The sequence below is a fragment of the Mus caroli genome, chromosome 1 (genome assembly GCF_900094665.2).
Source record: "Mus caroli chromosome 1, CAROLI_EIJ_v1.1, whole genome shotgun sequence".
Classification (NCBI taxonomy): Eukaryota; Metazoa; Chordata; class Mammalia; order Rodentia; family Muridae; genus Mus; species Mus caroli.
Window position 1 is genome coordinate 79703083 of NC_034570.1, and position 16079 is coordinate 79719161.

The window sequence follows — 16079 nt, forward strand, 5'->3', positions numbered from 1 at the left end:
TTGTGAGCCACCATGTGGTTGCTGGGATTTGAACTCTGGACCTTCGGAAGAGCAGTCGGGTGCTCTTACCCACTGAGCCATCTCACCAGCCCTCTCTAATTCTTTAAAATAGAGCTACTTCCTGGTGACTATGAATTCAAATACATGAGCCTATAAGAGTCATTTTTATTCAAACCATCTTAGATGCTATCATTCAAATGGTGCTATTATAGCAGTAAAAGTTTTCTTTAAATGCCCTTGTTCCCTTAGAACAAGTCTGTGTGCATATGTATGTGCTATGCTTTTGCTTAATAGATAGAGGATTAAAGTGGCAAGAAAAAAACTTTAGAAGACCAGGAGACTGGAAGCGAGCTCTGTGATCTCTTTGAAGAGCTGTTACTTGACTGCATTCTGGAACAACACTTCTACTCCAGGACCAGAGCATTTTTCTAAGGAAAAAAAATAAATGTTTTAGAAAATGTGAAAAATCTTCCCTTCCTCCTGGCTCAGTGAGACCTGTTCCTCCCATGCCCTTAGCATCCTTCTGCTTTACACATTACATGTTTCCCTCAGGCCCAGCTTAAGTGTTCCCTTGGAGGTTTCTGCCCTATGCTCTCACCATCCTGTGTGCATGCTTACAGTAGTACTCATTAGGCTGTGTGGCTGTAATTAATTTGTTGTGTATCTCTACTCCATTGTGCCTGTGCTACAATCTGAGCTGCTGCCTGTGTACTTGGTACTTAGTGACAGATTTTAGCAAAAAGTGATTATGGTCTGTGTTTGAAATATACCATTTCACTGTGATTCCTGAAATAGTTCAGATAAAAGTGGATTCTTTTAAAAGATCTATTTAGTCCTTTTAAAAAATTATTTAAATCAAGGTGCCTGCCTTTTTTTCTTGCTTTTTTTGTTCCCTGTTTCTTCTCTCCTTAACATTGAAATAATGTCAAATTGGAAAGTAGCCAGACTTCACTGGTCTTCAGAAGTATTCTTTGGTATTCAAAGATGACATTGTGGACCAGTAGTTTAACCTTGATGCTTTCTGTCTTTCTATAGGATGATGCAAATAAAAACGGGGGCAAGTGGATCATTCGACTCCGGAAGGGCTTAGCTTCCCGCTGCTGGGAGAATCTCATCCTGGCTATGCTCGGGGAGCAATTCATGGTTGGGGAGGAGATCTGCGGGGCTGTGGTCTCTGTCCGCTTTCAGGTAAGTCAGTCTAGGCCAGTGCTCTTTCTTGTGTTGCCGCTGTTCTCATTGCTACTTCTGGTTGGTTTGATAATTCACTCTGTTCCTCCCTTAGGAGGACATTATTTCTATATGGAATAAGACTGCCAGCGACCAAGCAACTACAGCCCGAATCCGGGATACTCTTCGGCGCGTGCTTAACCTACCTCCCAACACCATTATGGAATACAAAACTCACACCGACAGCATCAAGTACGTGTTGGGGGGCTTGGGGGGGACAGGTCCCTGAGCTTAGCAGGAGTAGCTCCATAGTTGGGCCCAGATGAATATTGTCATATATGACACTGACTTGTGACATAGGGACATACCAGCCCCCTCCAGGGCTTTGGCCACTTGAAGTTCCTGTTAGTGAGGCTCCAAGGATCTACCAAGGTGCTATGGCGCAAAGGGCCCTTCTGCAGAAACCCCGTTTTCCTTCCTGGGCTGGCTTCTTTTCTATAGGCTGTCTTGTCTTTCTTATGCTAACCACTATTTTAAAATGAAAGACAAAGCTCTTTCAGAAGTTTCTCTTGGCTGTTTTAAAAGACAATTATTGAACAATAAACTCCTCTTCCCCGCCCACCCTGACCCCACCTTTGCATGTCTGTTTAACGTTAGCTTTAGTCTGTACTCTTTGTCTTGGGAGAGTGACTTCTTATTATGAGTGGTGACTTTACTTTGTATGTAAAGATATGGAGTCTAGGTGAAGTACTGTAGATTGTGAGAGAGGAGAAGGGAGGGTAGAGACATAGGAAAAAGCAGCTTTGTATCCCACTGAAGACAGTGAGTGCTCTCTCCACATCAAGAATCACTGGTGAGGGCTTCTCCTTCAGGGACAGTGACAGATGAGCTCAGGTCATTATGAATAATTTGTGGGAGTGGCTTCCAGATTGTCTCAAAGGTAGAAGGAAAGCCGGCCATCTGGAATCAGGTCTCTTTATGTTTATTGTCTCCTGTGGCCCTGAGCCAGTATGTGCCTTTGGCAAGTCTCTACAACTCTGCCTCAGTGTCTCCAGGTATAAGATGGGAGTCCAGAAATAAATAGTAAGGTTGTGGTTAGGTTGTTTTAATCTTCATAACTGAAGGTCCTCAGAGCAAGAACACTTTTACAGGACCAAGTATCATTGTTGTCATCATTAGTACAATGTCATCATCATGCCATTCCTATTCAAGACTAATAGTCAGACAGTGGTTGTCATCAGCAGGCAGACTCTGTGAGACTCTTTCCCACGTGTTCACATATGATGTCGTGGTAGAGTACACTTATACCAGCTAGGTGCCAGTTTTTGACTGGGAGTACTGCCGTGGGCATTGGTCCTATGTCAGATGGCTCTGACTCCCTGGAGCCACCAGCACTCATTTGCCATCTGTGGCCCTGGTTGCTTGTCTCAGTAGTGATGTGTCAGTACTGTTTTTCTTAGAGCAGGTCTGTCTTACACTCTGCTGCAGGACAGAGATAGTGTCTGCCCTCCTGCTAGGTTTAGTCTAAGCTCAAAAGGTCTACATCTTTCCCTAGGATTCTTGTTTGCTGGATTCCCATTTAACCTGGTTAGGAAAGGGAAAGGATAGTTTCCATTCACTCCCCACTGTTCTCCCTTTCTGATACCTGGAGACAGTTCATCTTGACTTGTAAAGTCCCATAAACAGATCCTTCCAGGACCTAGGAGCCTCTGGGACTCCTGCCCTGCAGCCATAGCACCCTCCTGAAGACCCAGATGCTACTTTCCCTTGCTCCCCACTTTCTTTCCTCTCCCAATGAGCTACCTTTTGCACTTCCACTAGAATGCCAGGCAGGCTGGGCCCCCAAAGGCTCCTTTTTCAAAACCTCTGGAAGCCGCGATTGAATGTGCCATGACCCTCTCCCTCTCTGGATGGCACCATCATTGAAGCTGGTATCATCGGAGTCTCTTGTTCTGTTGGCGTGCCACCTGGAAGACCCTTCTGTCCTGGACAAGAGGAACGGAAGAGCATGTTATCCTTTGAGAACAGGCTGACAGCAGCAACTACTACAACAGCTGAGATCACAAATAAATGGTGCTAAACCAGCTTGTCTCATGCTCTTGCTCTTTACGGTGCATCAAGATGTGGCCTCTGGATTGACTGTCACCATTTTCAAGGGATGGCACACAGACTTCTCCATGCAGGGCCATTCAGGGAACACAACTTCATAGCCACAAGCCCATTGTGTAGTCATATGGTACTTTATTCCGGGACTGTTGTGGTCTGACATTAAATAATGAGGTGATGTAGGTAACTCAAGACCCAACTGCCTGGTGCTCAAGTGTACTAGTTTCCATCCAGTTAGACCGATGGCTGGCCCAGAGTGGCAGCTGAGTTCGGGTCCAGCTTGAAAGTCTCTTAAGGTTGGAAAGGGGTATCCTTGGCTTTTCTTTGCTAACTTCCATTTGCCTTTAGTTCATAGAAGTCTCTTGCTTGGAACTAAAGCCCTGCTTCTGTCTGTCTGTGGCCATACATACATACTTTTTTGCTTTGTGCTAATGGGGTATTCTCTCTGGTGCCAAAGCTGCTTGGCAACCTCCTCCGTTTCCTTGCAGAGTAGATTGTCTTCCTCTTTGGTAGTCTTGCTTGGTGAGAGCCCTTTGTTCTTTCTAGCCCAGGGTTACTGTGCCAGGCTCTAGGGTGAGAGGTGCCTTCATCTTGGGGTGGGGGTGTGCAGTCGCCTGTGAGGTAATCTGAATGTACATGCGCTACCCTTGTGAGTACTATGGCTTTGGCTTATGTGTGTGGGCAGCTTGGCTTTTAGATCATTAACCTGCATGGAGAGTTTCAACAAGCTTTGTTAGCCATCCCAAAAACTAAAAATTAAAAAGCGTTTTTGTGAACTCTGGGTTGTCTGAATGGAAGGTAACTGCAAGGTTGACTTTTCCAGAGTGCTTCGTCCAATCTGACAGCAGCACACTCCTTAACTCTAGCTGGCTGACTTAGCCCTAGTAGTGTGCCCAGGAGTCCACAAAACACAATGAGACCTTAGGCTAGGTATCCTGGGGGTACTTACATCATTGCTGCTTTATCACATTCTAACATGTCTAGGAAAGAGATTTGCTAAACTGCAGAAAGCCTGTCAGAATTTGGCTTTCTTGGGCCTTCTGCCTTATCTTTCACTGGGAGGTACATATGCATTGTAGCTGCATCAACAAGCTCGATGGCACTTTCCAGAGCTAGAGAGTATCAGCAGCAGACTGAGCTGAGACCCCCTTCAGATCCCAGCTATGTGTGAGATGTCAGTGCTGCTCTTGCCTCAGTCTGTGCTTTGTGAGTTTTATTTGAGCCAGTGAGCAGCGTCAACTGAGACTTGAGGAAGAGCCAGCAATAATGATGGTTTCCCAAGTACTCTGGAGATCAAGGCTGCTAATAAGCAAGGGCATGGTTTGAGGAGTGGTTGAGCTTCACTCAAGCATTCCTCCAGCTTGCTGTGTTTCAGCCCAGTTTCTAGTGTTCTTCACCTGTCTGTCTTTCCAGCCTTCCCTGGTCACCCTGCCTGTTGCCATTTCCTACAGTACACCTGGATGAACCAAGAAGTAGCTGTTGCCCCACAAAGAGGCCGCTTTGCTTGGTCCTTGTGTTGCTACCTGTCCCTAAGAAAGATAAAGCTTATTCACTTGTTTGTATCAGGTCACAGCTCTGGAACTTGCCATGTAGTCCTCACTGGCCCCCAACTTCACCTCAGACTGCTGGGATTAGAGATGTGAGCCACCATGCCAGCTCATGCCCAGCTTGTGGCTCCTCTGAATGAAGCAGATTTGAGTTTTTATAGGTTTGGGTCCTTATATCAAATGGCTCACTGCATCCTCTGCTGGGGGGGGGGGGGAGGGGGCGCTCCTACCACAGACAGAATTCTGGGACCACTAGGGTACTGCTGCCACAAAGGCAGTTAACACAGACTGCCTTTAGCACTGTCTTGTGAGAAAATTGCATCTGGTCTGGAATGGCAAAAGGACCCTCTTCCCATAATGGAGCATAGTGCTGGAGAAGCTGATGGGAGTTCTCTGCAGAAAGAACGTAAGGGAGAAGGGAAGAGAGAGGCCAAATTGTGGAGTCTTCCTTCACCTGGTCTAGCTATCATTGTATTTCAACATTGAACTTTAATATACAGATGAGGGCCAGCTCATTCACTGCCTTAGTTCAGTCATAACCTGGTGATCCTGGGCCACTTTAAACTTAGAGCTGCCTGACCTTGCATTGTGTGCTATACCCAGACTAGCAGGTGGCTAAACCCCTTTCTAGTGAGGGCTGGCTGAGAGCAAGGCACTGGTGCCTGTAGGCTTTGGGTGGAGATTGGGAAGCAGGGAATTACAAACAAATTTGATTTCTGGTGAGATAGGGTCAGTGAACCTTAAAGAGTCTTTCTTGCTGTCAGTGGAATCTCCTCAGAATTCTCAGTGGGCTGTGTTAATCTTTGGTGTGTTCGTTTCTAGACACTCAAATCATAAGGCAATTTTTAGGATAACTTCCTTTTTAAAAGAAGAGCATTTTGAAGTTACCTGATGTGCTTGGGCTGCCGAGTGGAGGGACAGTGACTAGACATTCACACCTGGCTGGCCTCTGAGGACAGGAGTGGGTGTACCATAGCTCACGGCCACGTGCTTTATTTCCCTGAATCCATGCAAGGAAATTTCCAGACCCAGAATCTTCATGTCTAAGCATAGAAAATAGGAAGTCAGTTTAGTGTGCAGTGTACTAGAGGAACCTCTGCAGCCCTCCGGGTCTTCACCCAATGAACCATTGTTAGGCAGAGTTAGTTTATTAGGGACTGGCCCTTCTGGAAACAAAGGGATAAATGAGATGGACTTCAACCCTGCTGTGTGACCTTGTTAGTGTGTGACCTCTTAGTTACTTAAAGTAGAAATTAAATCTTGCTGTTAGGTTCCCAGGTCATTGTCCAAGTGTTGGATTTTCACTTGGCTTCATTGAGAGTAAAGAGGGAAGCCACCTCCTGCATCCCTTAGGAGCCAGAGAACAGCTCATCACTGTCTCCAGAAAGAGCTCGGGAATTGACAAGTTCTGGCATACTTCTTAAACAGTCTTAGGTTTTCCTGTGAGCCATTTGTCATAAAATAGTAGCTTTTCTGAAAATTAAAAAAAAAAAAGAGCTGCTATTCTATAGAATAGCATATATAGCGTACATTGCCTAGTCCTTTATTAATAATCTTACTTGATTTTGAGACATGGTCTCCCAATGTAGTCTTGGCCCTCCTGGAATTCACTCTGTTCCTGTGTTTCCCAAGTACTAAGATTAAAGGTGTGTGCCACCTTTGAAGAAGAAAGCCTGCCTAGAGTGCCTGGTAATGAAATCTACTTTAGTACTAAAATACCAAATGTGTACTGAGAGGCGGGGTGTGATGTCATTCAGTGCTGTTGCTACCTTAAGCCAAGAAGAGAGTAATTGCCTGGCCTGTAGTGTAAGCCTTTAATCCCAGCACTAAGAAAGCAGAGGCAAGCAGATGTTTGTAGGTTTGAGGCCAGTCTGGTCTACAGAGCAAGTTCTAGGCCACCATTAAGTTTGATACACAGTGCCCAGGAGAGTCACTGCTTTCAAACTGAAAAGTGGGTAGGGCAAAAAGGCGAGAGAAGTTGGGGTGCTGAGAGCTTCTGGAACCCTGGAGGAATCTGATTTTCTCCTTCATGCAGCAACACGGAAGCCTGTTTGTGGGACACTGGCTGAGCTGTGAGTGCGTGCGTGCGTGCATGCTCTCACACCCCTAGCTGCTTCCTAGTCGCAGTACTGAGTTGTGTTCCTCACATTTATGGTAAGCAGCATGGAAGCTGTAATGAGCTCTGTTAACTGAAAATGCTAGCTGCCAGGGCCCACACATCTTAAATCTAAAGATAAGACTTACCCAGGTGCTTTCAGAAGCAGGTAGAATCTGACATATTTACCATCTTGAGTTTAAAAAAGCTAGAGTCTTGGAAAGGTAAAAGCAGAGAAGATGACATATTGCTGGGTTGCATCTTTAGACAACATAATGCTGGTGGATCCTTGACTGTACCCTGAGGGTCAGGCCTGGTGAAGAAATGGTTTCTGCTACCTGGTTCCCAAACCCAGTGCAGCAAAGGCAAGAACTGTTGCCACTTGCTGAAGCAAGATGGAAGTATTTGTGGACATGGTGAGCTTCGACTCTGACTTCAGTGACCTCCCCTTCGCCGCTGTTGAAGGAGCACTGGGAAGTAATCAAGGTTGTAGCGAAGGCTAGACTTCCTAAGTAAAGCAAGCTGAAAACGACAGCTACCTGCCATCTAAGAAGAAAGCCTGCTGGCCCTCACTCTTGACTCAGCTCCTGTTTCCAGTCAGCATGGAGGGATCGAGGTGGGAGGTGGGGTGATGGTGTCTGCTCTGTTCTAAGCGTTTGATCTGAATGTGCTGTTGTTTTTGTCTCTGGTTTACCAGGGCCTGGGAGGAGTTTCATGGCCTGGTGAACAGCAGCGGCCGCTGATCGGACGCTCCCCCTCTGTCTCTCACACTCAGGGTAGGGCCTTGTCTACCTTCTCTGTAACCCCATGACATACCTCTCAGCTATAGGAGCCCTCTCCCCAAGGGGATGCCCTCTTCCCATTTGCCACCAGCCTTGCCTCTGCCAGGATTGCACCTCAGGGAACCATGAGTTCCAAACTGTGTCTCATGGTTAACCCCTTAAAGGTCACCAGACCTCAGGCTTCTACGCTCCCGTTTGGCTCTGTGCACCAACAGATCTGAGATATCTTGAGATGCTAACATGTCATGAGAGTAAATATGTATCATATCTTCTTGTTCAGTTCAGATACTTCCCTTTTTTTAGCCATCTGCCAATGTTTTGTGGCCAGAGGACAGTTCCATAGACCTCTGTATGGGTTAGGTGAGAGGTACAGACCTCTGTATGGGTTAGGTGAGAGGTACGCCTCTTGTTTGCTGTCAGCTATGGGGAAACAGTCAACAGATAGGTGAATTTCAGGGCTTCATAAGAGACCATGTCGACATGACAGAGATGGGTCCCAAAGCAGGGAAGGCTGGGCCAGCTCCAGCATCTGCCTGCCTGAGTATTTGTACTTCATCAGGGGAGTGTCTGGCCCATGTCTGTCTCTAGCAGAGAAATTTGGGTAAGTTTAGCTGAAATTGAAGCAGTATTTTTCTCAGAGAGAGCCTCTTCCTAGACCGCAAGCTCCATATGCCTCTGTAGTCGCTGCTTGAGAAGTCCCCCTACACTAGGAAGGAAGTAAAGGTTTTCCAGACCAGGAGACCTGCCAGCCTCAGATGAGCTAGAAGAGGTGACACTGAGGAACAGGAGCAGGTGAATGCATGGCTGAGTGCTCTCTGGGCTGCAGTGATCTCGGTGACCAGCTGCAGAGTGGATGGTGTTTCCAACCCCCTGAGTCTCTTTGTAGTTCACCGCTGTATATGTATGCCAAGCTAGCTAGTCCAAGAGCTTGCAGAGCTTGTTCTGTGTTTGCCTCCCTTATGGCGATCACAGACTTGTACCACCCCGCTGGGCTTTTTACATGTTCTGGGAATTTAGACCAAAGTCTTTATGCTTATACAGCAAGCACTTGGCCCACTAAGCTCGTTTTTGTTTTATTGAGACAGCGTTCATGTGGCACAGGCTGGCCTTGAGCTCATTGTGTGATTGAGATAACCCTGAACCTCTGATTCTGATCTTCCTGCCTCCACCTCCTGAGGGGTGGGATCTTAGGGATGAGCTCGCACACCAAGCTCCTGCTCCCCATCCCTTCTTTATAGTCTGATTTTGTTGTAAATTAGGTTTTGTCCAGGTGTAGTGCTTTATACCAATACTCTCAGCAATGAGAAAGCTGAGGCAGGAGGATTGCTAAGAGTCTGAGACCAGCCTGAGCTACACGGTGAGTTCAGGGCCTGCCTGGGTTATGTTGAAATCTTAGGTGTCCTCCCCTGCCTCCAGTACTGCAGCAAGTCTTTACAGTAGAAACTTAAAATGACTTCCTCCTTAGCAGACACTACTTTTCTTCCAGGATACCGTTGAGTTGTTTGGAGAAGTCATAGTCCTTAATAATTACCACAGTATATTTTCTCTCTCTGTGGCCCTCCTGGGATTTATGCCCTTGCTGCTTTAGGTGCTCCTGAAGCACGGACTTAGGAGTCTGTGAGGAACATTCTAATTTATACCCAAAAGACACACACACACACACACCGCATTGGTGGGGGTTACCTCACCCAGCTTGAAAGCAAGCCCTTCCTCATATTTCACCTCTGTTGTTTGGGGTTTGCTTTTGGTGACATGGTCTAAGATATAGACACCTTCTGCACAGACACCTTAGCTTCTTGTCCCTTTCTTCGAATGGATTCCCCTCTACAAACCGATCATGTTCTGTACAAAAATTTGATAGAAAAACTGCTATTTAAATAATTCTAGCCAGACAGGGTGGCATACACCTATAGTCTCAATATGGCAGAGGCAGGAGTATTAGTGAAGTTCAAAGCTAGTGTGGGCTACATATATACCTGTCCCCACCCCTGTAAAAGAGTGAGGAAGATGGGAGCTCATACATATAGTCATAGCACGTGGGAGGTGGAATCCCAAGGATTAGGAGGCCATTGTCCTTACAGAGCAAGCTCAAAACTAACTTGTGCTGCGTGAGACCCTGTCTCAACATAAAAAATTAAAACCCCTTACATGCATACATCTTAAACTTCAAATATTTTTCCCAAGTTACATGTTTTATATGTTCACATAATATATTATTTTATTTAACTTTCTTTATGGAGCCAGGCTTGTAATAAAGTACCGCTAAGTCAGAAGGAGCGGATCCTGGTTACCTGATGACTAGGTTGGCATGGACAGAGCAAGGGTTGTTGGCAAGTGCAGTGGTCATGGTGGTTTAGTAAGAGATGAGATTGAAGTTCACTCCCTTTGAACCTAGCTTACAATTGTGCTGAATCTTCAGGGAGAGAAGAAGAAGCCAAAACTGCTCACCAGATTAGACTGCTCATAGCCAGGGGGAAGGGCAGGCATACTCAGGGTTAATAGGCCATGGCAACCTCCTCTCCCATGCCACTTTACAGAGCAGAAACTTGGGTGGCCCAGCACTCACCTGTTGCACCGCAGAGCACGGGTGCACACAAGACACTCCGGGAGAGAAAGACAACCTGAGAAAACCACTTTGCCCCTCTTCCCAAGGGAGTTAATTCCTGCCTCGGACCCTTGTTTCCAAAGTTAGAACTTGAATTGAAAGTGACTGATTTGAAGCAAAGAAAATTGGAAAGTTGTTTGAGTATTTGGACAACAGTTTTCCCGGAGGTAACTGGGAATATGAACTTAGGAACCAGTTTGGGTGGGAATCTCTAGTGTTTCTGGGATCTCAAGACAACATAATTTATGGTTCAGAAAGATTCTTCCGATTTCCCCTAGAGCTGTGGGCCTGGGTACTCAGGTGTCCTATATACTCAGCATATATGTCCTGTAGACCCTAAGCGTATACATCACAGCTAGCTGCTGGTGTTTTGTTGTTGAGGTGATTGGTTGGTTTTTGGTTTACTTTTTTCTTTCGGTGGTGTTTTGTTTAAGAGCAGAAGCACAGAGATGGGTGTGATGGTCCTCACCTGTAGTCTTAGCACTCAGGGACTAAGGCAGGAGGTCGACCATGTCTACATAGCAAGTTCCAATTCAGCAAGGACCACATAAACAGATCCTGTGATCACTGCAACAAAGGTAAAGAAAAGACAGAAGTGCAGAAGAAGCCACTGAAGGCCTCTGACACTTCCTGCCTACCATCTTTCTTTCCTTGTCACCTAACTTCTTGCTGTATAGCTGGGGCCTGGCTGAATGTAGTTCTTAGAGAGTCTAGGGAAAAACATGCCTCAGGCTAAATTTGGAACTAAGTGTTCTAAACTTTCACTGTTTCTAGAAAGACTGGACCACAGCCATAGAGGTCCTTGTGCCATCCACCTGCTTCCGACGGTCCTGACAGAGCAGGCCACCTACCTTCACTGCTCTTTGTTTTCCTGTTTGTTAACTGCCTGGGAAGCATCTCCTGGGTTCTGGCTCTCCCACTTTTCTTCCTTTTCCATCTTGCAAATTGACTTCCAAGTGACAGGAGGGACTGCTTAGGTGTTCTTACTAGGAAGAGGCTCCTGAGGCGAGTGACTAGAGCAATACTGGTTGTTGAAGGAGAGTGGGCAGACTCTGCAATGGGCCTGCACAGAGTGAAGCCATTTCTGGCCCAACCCTAGCACAGATCAGTATTTACCTGACCTCCTCTTTGTAGCCCCTCAGCTGTGCTGGATCCAGAGCCTCCACTACCCACCTTATCCAGGAGACAGACTCTTTTTCACCTCTCTTCCTGAGCTGACAAGTTCTATCACTTCCCTACTGTCCCACCTTTCTGTTCATCCTTCTTACAAGAAAGATAAAGTCAAGCTTTATCTGGGCATAGATGCGTCTCTGAGGTGGAGAAATGGAGCAGAGCAAACTTCCTGTGAGGTCACTTCAGTATGTAGCATGTGTGTATAGAAGAGGTGTCATCTGAAATGCAGACTTAGTGACATAGCACACCAGCTAAGAGTTAAGAAAGAACCCCTGGACACCACCTCCTCTCGCTTTCCTCTGTGGTACCACTAAGATTCCGTAGCATCTTTTGTTGGCCTCTGTCACTCAGAGGAAGCTGTCCTTTGAAAGGTTTGTATACCATTTTAAAAGACGGTTGCCTGTTAGCCTTGTGTTCAGCTCCTTAGATGAAAAGTTACAAAGGTCATAAAGTTGATAAGGGTCAAATCGTCGGAAAAGAGCCAGTGGATGTGGGCAATCATGTCCGTTTCCTCCAGTTTCCCTAGAGCAGCTCACCCATCTCTTGCAACAGAACAGTTGATGTCTGCTTGTGGAACTCTCGGTTGCTTGCTTCCAGCAGCCAGTAGCAGGTGGGACTGACTGGCCATATGGTTGCCTGAAGATATATCCTCCCTCTTCAGTGTTTATTTACTGTGGACCAGTTGCCTAGTTAAACGTAGCAGTGTCAGCACCTAAGACCACTGCACTGCAGTGACCCTTTACAGTGAACAGGGAATTGACCTCAGAAGCCCGAGTAATGAGTTTGCTTCAGAGTTCCTAGCGAATTTAAATGCAGAGCCCTGGGCTGGGACAGAGACTGCTTGAATCTTAAATTCCCCAGCCGGGAAACCCTTAAGATTTTTGAGAATCAGGTGGTGTGGCCTGCTGAGCCATGGCTAGATATTCTAGTGTGAGGAAGGTTGTCAGGGCTGCCCGCACACAGTAGAAGGCACATACACACATTGGGAGTACCCCACGTTCCCATGTGCCTCTTTCAGGAAAGAACTTTCTGATCCAGGGTACCAAGGTACACTGTGGAGATGCAGTTCTGTTTTAAATGGGGCTTGTGGGTGGGGTTGGATTTGTTTATTGAACAGTCTGATTATGTCTTCCTCCTCCCTCTTTCACCTGCCCACTTGCCATTGGGTCCCTGTTGTCCTGCCTTATGTAACCGTGTGTTTCAGCATTTCATAAAGTTTATATCTACAGGCAAACACATGCATATGTAGCCTTTCTTCTCCCCCACCTTCATTGAGGGTGGCTGTTGTGTATCAAATTGTCAATTGATCTTGGAGATGTCTCCATATAAGCTCCTTTTTTCTCTTTAAGGTTGCAGTATCCCACTATGAGAATGTGCATGCATTAATATTTCACCTGCACTGGGGGAGTTACTAACCTTTTACCTTGCTAAGCAACAGGCTGGAAGTTTTTGCACGGACTTGGAAGGCAGGCTGCTGTTTGGCTTTAGACTGGCAGGGAAGGGCTGGGTCTGGAGAGCCGGTCAAGTCCTCCCCCATATGTGTGTGCTTATATATAGATGGCCCGTATATTGAATACTCTATTTTCTCCCATTTTCTCTTTCAGGGACAATTCAAGCTTTCGAAATACAAAAATCACATTGTGAAAGCGCACAAGCTGGCAGTAATCCTTTTCTCTTTGTGTGTTTGTCTGAATTGGATACGAGGCTCAGGCAGTTCTTCTGTCTGTTCACTGAAGGGGTGTACCTAAACCATGGGCTCCCCTTCTACACTCGTTCCTGGAAGACGGACTCTGCTAAACACCTTCCAGCATTGCTGACCTTATAAAGCGGGAAGAATGGGGAAAATGTGACTGTGTAACAGACAAACACTTTTTGGTGGGGTTCTGTGTGTGAGTGCAGCTGTCTTATTGCTGTGTACTATCCAGATGCCTCTTGGCATCCTGCTGTACTCTCCTGCTGAGCGAAGGACTTGATGACCGACCACATGTATGTGCCCGGTGCTGGGTCTGAGCTGAGCGTTATCAGTATTATGAATGCTTGCACATCCAGGAACAGCCTCTGCTTAGAGTTGAAGAGAACCAAATGACTCTTCCAGCTCTACCATTAAGTTATTGTGTGTTCCTCTCCCCTAAGCCCACCACTTTGAACAAGTGTTAAGATATGATGACAGCCTAGGATTCTGTGTCCTTTGCGCCTTACACCTCCAATGGGACTCTTCTTCTTGGGCACTGAAGCACTTATATTGTGATCCCAGGCAGCACAGGTTTTGCTGAGGAGAGCTAAGGCATCCGCCCCCTAAGACAAGCTGGAGAAGAATGCAGTTCAGTGAGAAGCCAGGTCATAGTGCAGGTCCCAAGTGTGGGGTTGGGCTGAGGGCAGTGACTCAAAGCAGCCTCCCATGGGAGCAGGACTTGTGTGCTGAGCATGCCCTGTCGGGCTTGCATGGCTGTCATGGAGGAAGCAATGGCTAGTTAGTGCCACATTAAAACAGTGTGTAGAACCCACAGTGCTGAAACAAATAACTGAAGAAATGGCAGCCTTGCTGAGTGCTTTCATTTGATGGCTGTGTCTGTAAGCTGTGGTTGGAAAAGACTTTTGGTCCTTGACACCTGGATGTAGACAAATTGTCCAGATCCCTTGATGCCCAGAAGGCTTCTCCAGGCGTGTCTTCATCAGAGAAGCAGACTTTGGGAGCTTGAGGCCAGAAAGGTCAAGAGTACCCAAGACCAAGGAAGAAATGGGCAGTTGCAGCAGCTTCAAGTGCTCTCTACTGGGCTCTTGTGAGCCAAGATGGCGGTACCTTAAATTAAGGCCTCTCTTTAAAGCATATCCCTGAAGCCTGGGTGGGGTTCCTCAGCCACAGGTCTCAGGAACTCTGAAGATAACAGTATCTCCTCGTGTCCATCACACTCTTCCAGCTTTCCAGTCACTGCTGGTTGGGAATGCCCTCCCCTGAAAGAACTACACGGGGCCAAGAGGGAAGGTGTTTCCACTGCGGGTGAAGCCATCTGAGAAGAAAGTCTAACAGTGATTGAAGCTCCAGGAATCTGAAGAATGCATTCTGGGGTGGTTGTGAAGGGCTCAGCAACACCAGAGCATCATTGGCTGTCAAGGAGGCAAAGGCTGCCTCTGGAGGCTTGACGAAGCAGGAGGCCTCCACATTTGCCTATGCTCATGTCGCCTCAAAATTTCCAAAGAGCAGACATTTGGACTTGCCTTCCTTTGGGCATCTCTCTGGTGTGTGTGTGTGTGTGTGCGTGTGCGCGCGCGCGTGCGTACGCGTATGTGTGTATGTACACGTGTACAATGTGTTTATGAGTGAGGCCTGTGTCAGGTCTAGTGGTCTGGTTAGATGTTTTGTTTGCCCTTTTAACCTTATTTGTTCAGATATTTGAATCTCTTGTGTTTTCTAGAGCTATTTGTCTTTCCCTGTCCTCTTGGTCATAGTATTTGACAGTTGGGTTTTTTTCCCTCCCATCCAAAGTGTGCTCATTAGAGGGGTTCTCACTGTCGGGCAGCAGCTTAACCCCAGTGTTCTTCCAGGTGCTCTGCCTAACAGCTCAAGGGGAAATTGAACACTCAGTTTACCCAAACCACCCACTTTTTTTCAAGCTAGCTGGAGAAGTCTCTCCATTTATTTTGACTCCACAGGCCTCTGGTAGGCCGAGATACCACATAGTTAAGGGTTGTGGTATCATCTGTTCTCCAAACAGGAGAGGCCCCCCTGGAGCCAATGTGACCAGCACGATAGTTGCTGCTAGACAAGGGGGAATGATGTTTGTGTTGTTCTCCCTAATGACTTTATGGCCCACTCCTCTCAAGAGCCTTTCTCTTTGTTCTTTTTTTTTTTTTTTTTTCCCACATTTGTGTATTTTCCCTGTGACACTGGCAATGGGGTACTTTTTCATCCAGAGAAAAACTTGTCAGTGCTCCCAAGAATGAATTTCCAGGGGATTGCGGGAGGGGAAAGAGCAGGGGCTGTGGCAGCGAGTTTTCGTGTTGCACTTTGAGAGGATTGTCTACTGCAGTAATAAATGGAAAGTATCAGCAAGAGAGCAGGCTGTGGACTTGTCAATACAAGGGAAGTGGGAAACTGGAGGGTGGGTGGTCCTAGCTCTGTCCTGGTCTCCATTTGCACTCCAAAACTTTGTGGGGAGGTATAGACAGTGCTGGCAGCACTGACAGATTTAGTACGAACATAGTCTCTATTGCTTTATTTTTTTTATTTCTGAGAGACAGTTCCATGTAGCCTACTGTCATCAAACTTGTAGCATGGTAGAGGTTGATTTTGAACTTCTAGTCTCCTGCCTCTAACTTCCAAATGCTGGATGTACAGGCATGTGCCATAGTTCCCGCTGGCTTATGCAGTGCTGGAGATTGAACCCAGGGCTCCGTGCGTGCTACTTAAGCACTCTTCCAATTAAGCCATATCTCCAGTCCTCTAATTAGTATTAGCCATTGCTACAGTTCAGCTTATAATTTGATTACTCTTTGTTGACCATGTTGACCAAGCTGACTGACCCTGAAATTACCATGAATCTTAGGCCTCTAGTTCATAAGTGCTGTGATTAGAGGTGTGTTCGGCCTCAGCTTAAATATTTAAC

The 16079-nt window shown here is 46.6% G+C and overlaps 1 protein-coding gene across 5 annotated transcripts in view; it reads left to right on the forward strand.

Annotated features, from left to right (window-relative positions):
• The window catches only part of Eif4e2 (eukaryotic translation initiation factor 4E family member 2), a 26925-nt gene extending 11397 nt beyond the window's left edge, over positions 1-15528 (forward strand). Inside the window, exons 5-8 of one of the 5 annotated variants that reach the window (XM_029477674.1) lie at positions 1036-1188; positions 1283-1419; positions 7613-7691; positions 13080-15528. In XM_029477674.1, the coding sequence (XP_029333534.1) occupies positions 1036-1188; positions 1283-1419; positions 7613-7658 (336 nt within the window). In that variant the 3' untranslated portion in view covers positions 7659-7691; positions 13080-15528. Of the gene's footprint in view, positions 1-1035; positions 1189-1282; positions 1420-2988; positions 3253-7612; positions 7692-7803; positions 7960-13079 lie in introns of those variants that run through there. The other 4 variants (XM_029477680.1, XM_021159393.2, XM_021159374.2 and 1 more) reach the window with 4 other exon arrangements.
• The last annotated feature ends 551 nt before the right edge of the window (positions 15529-16079 follow it).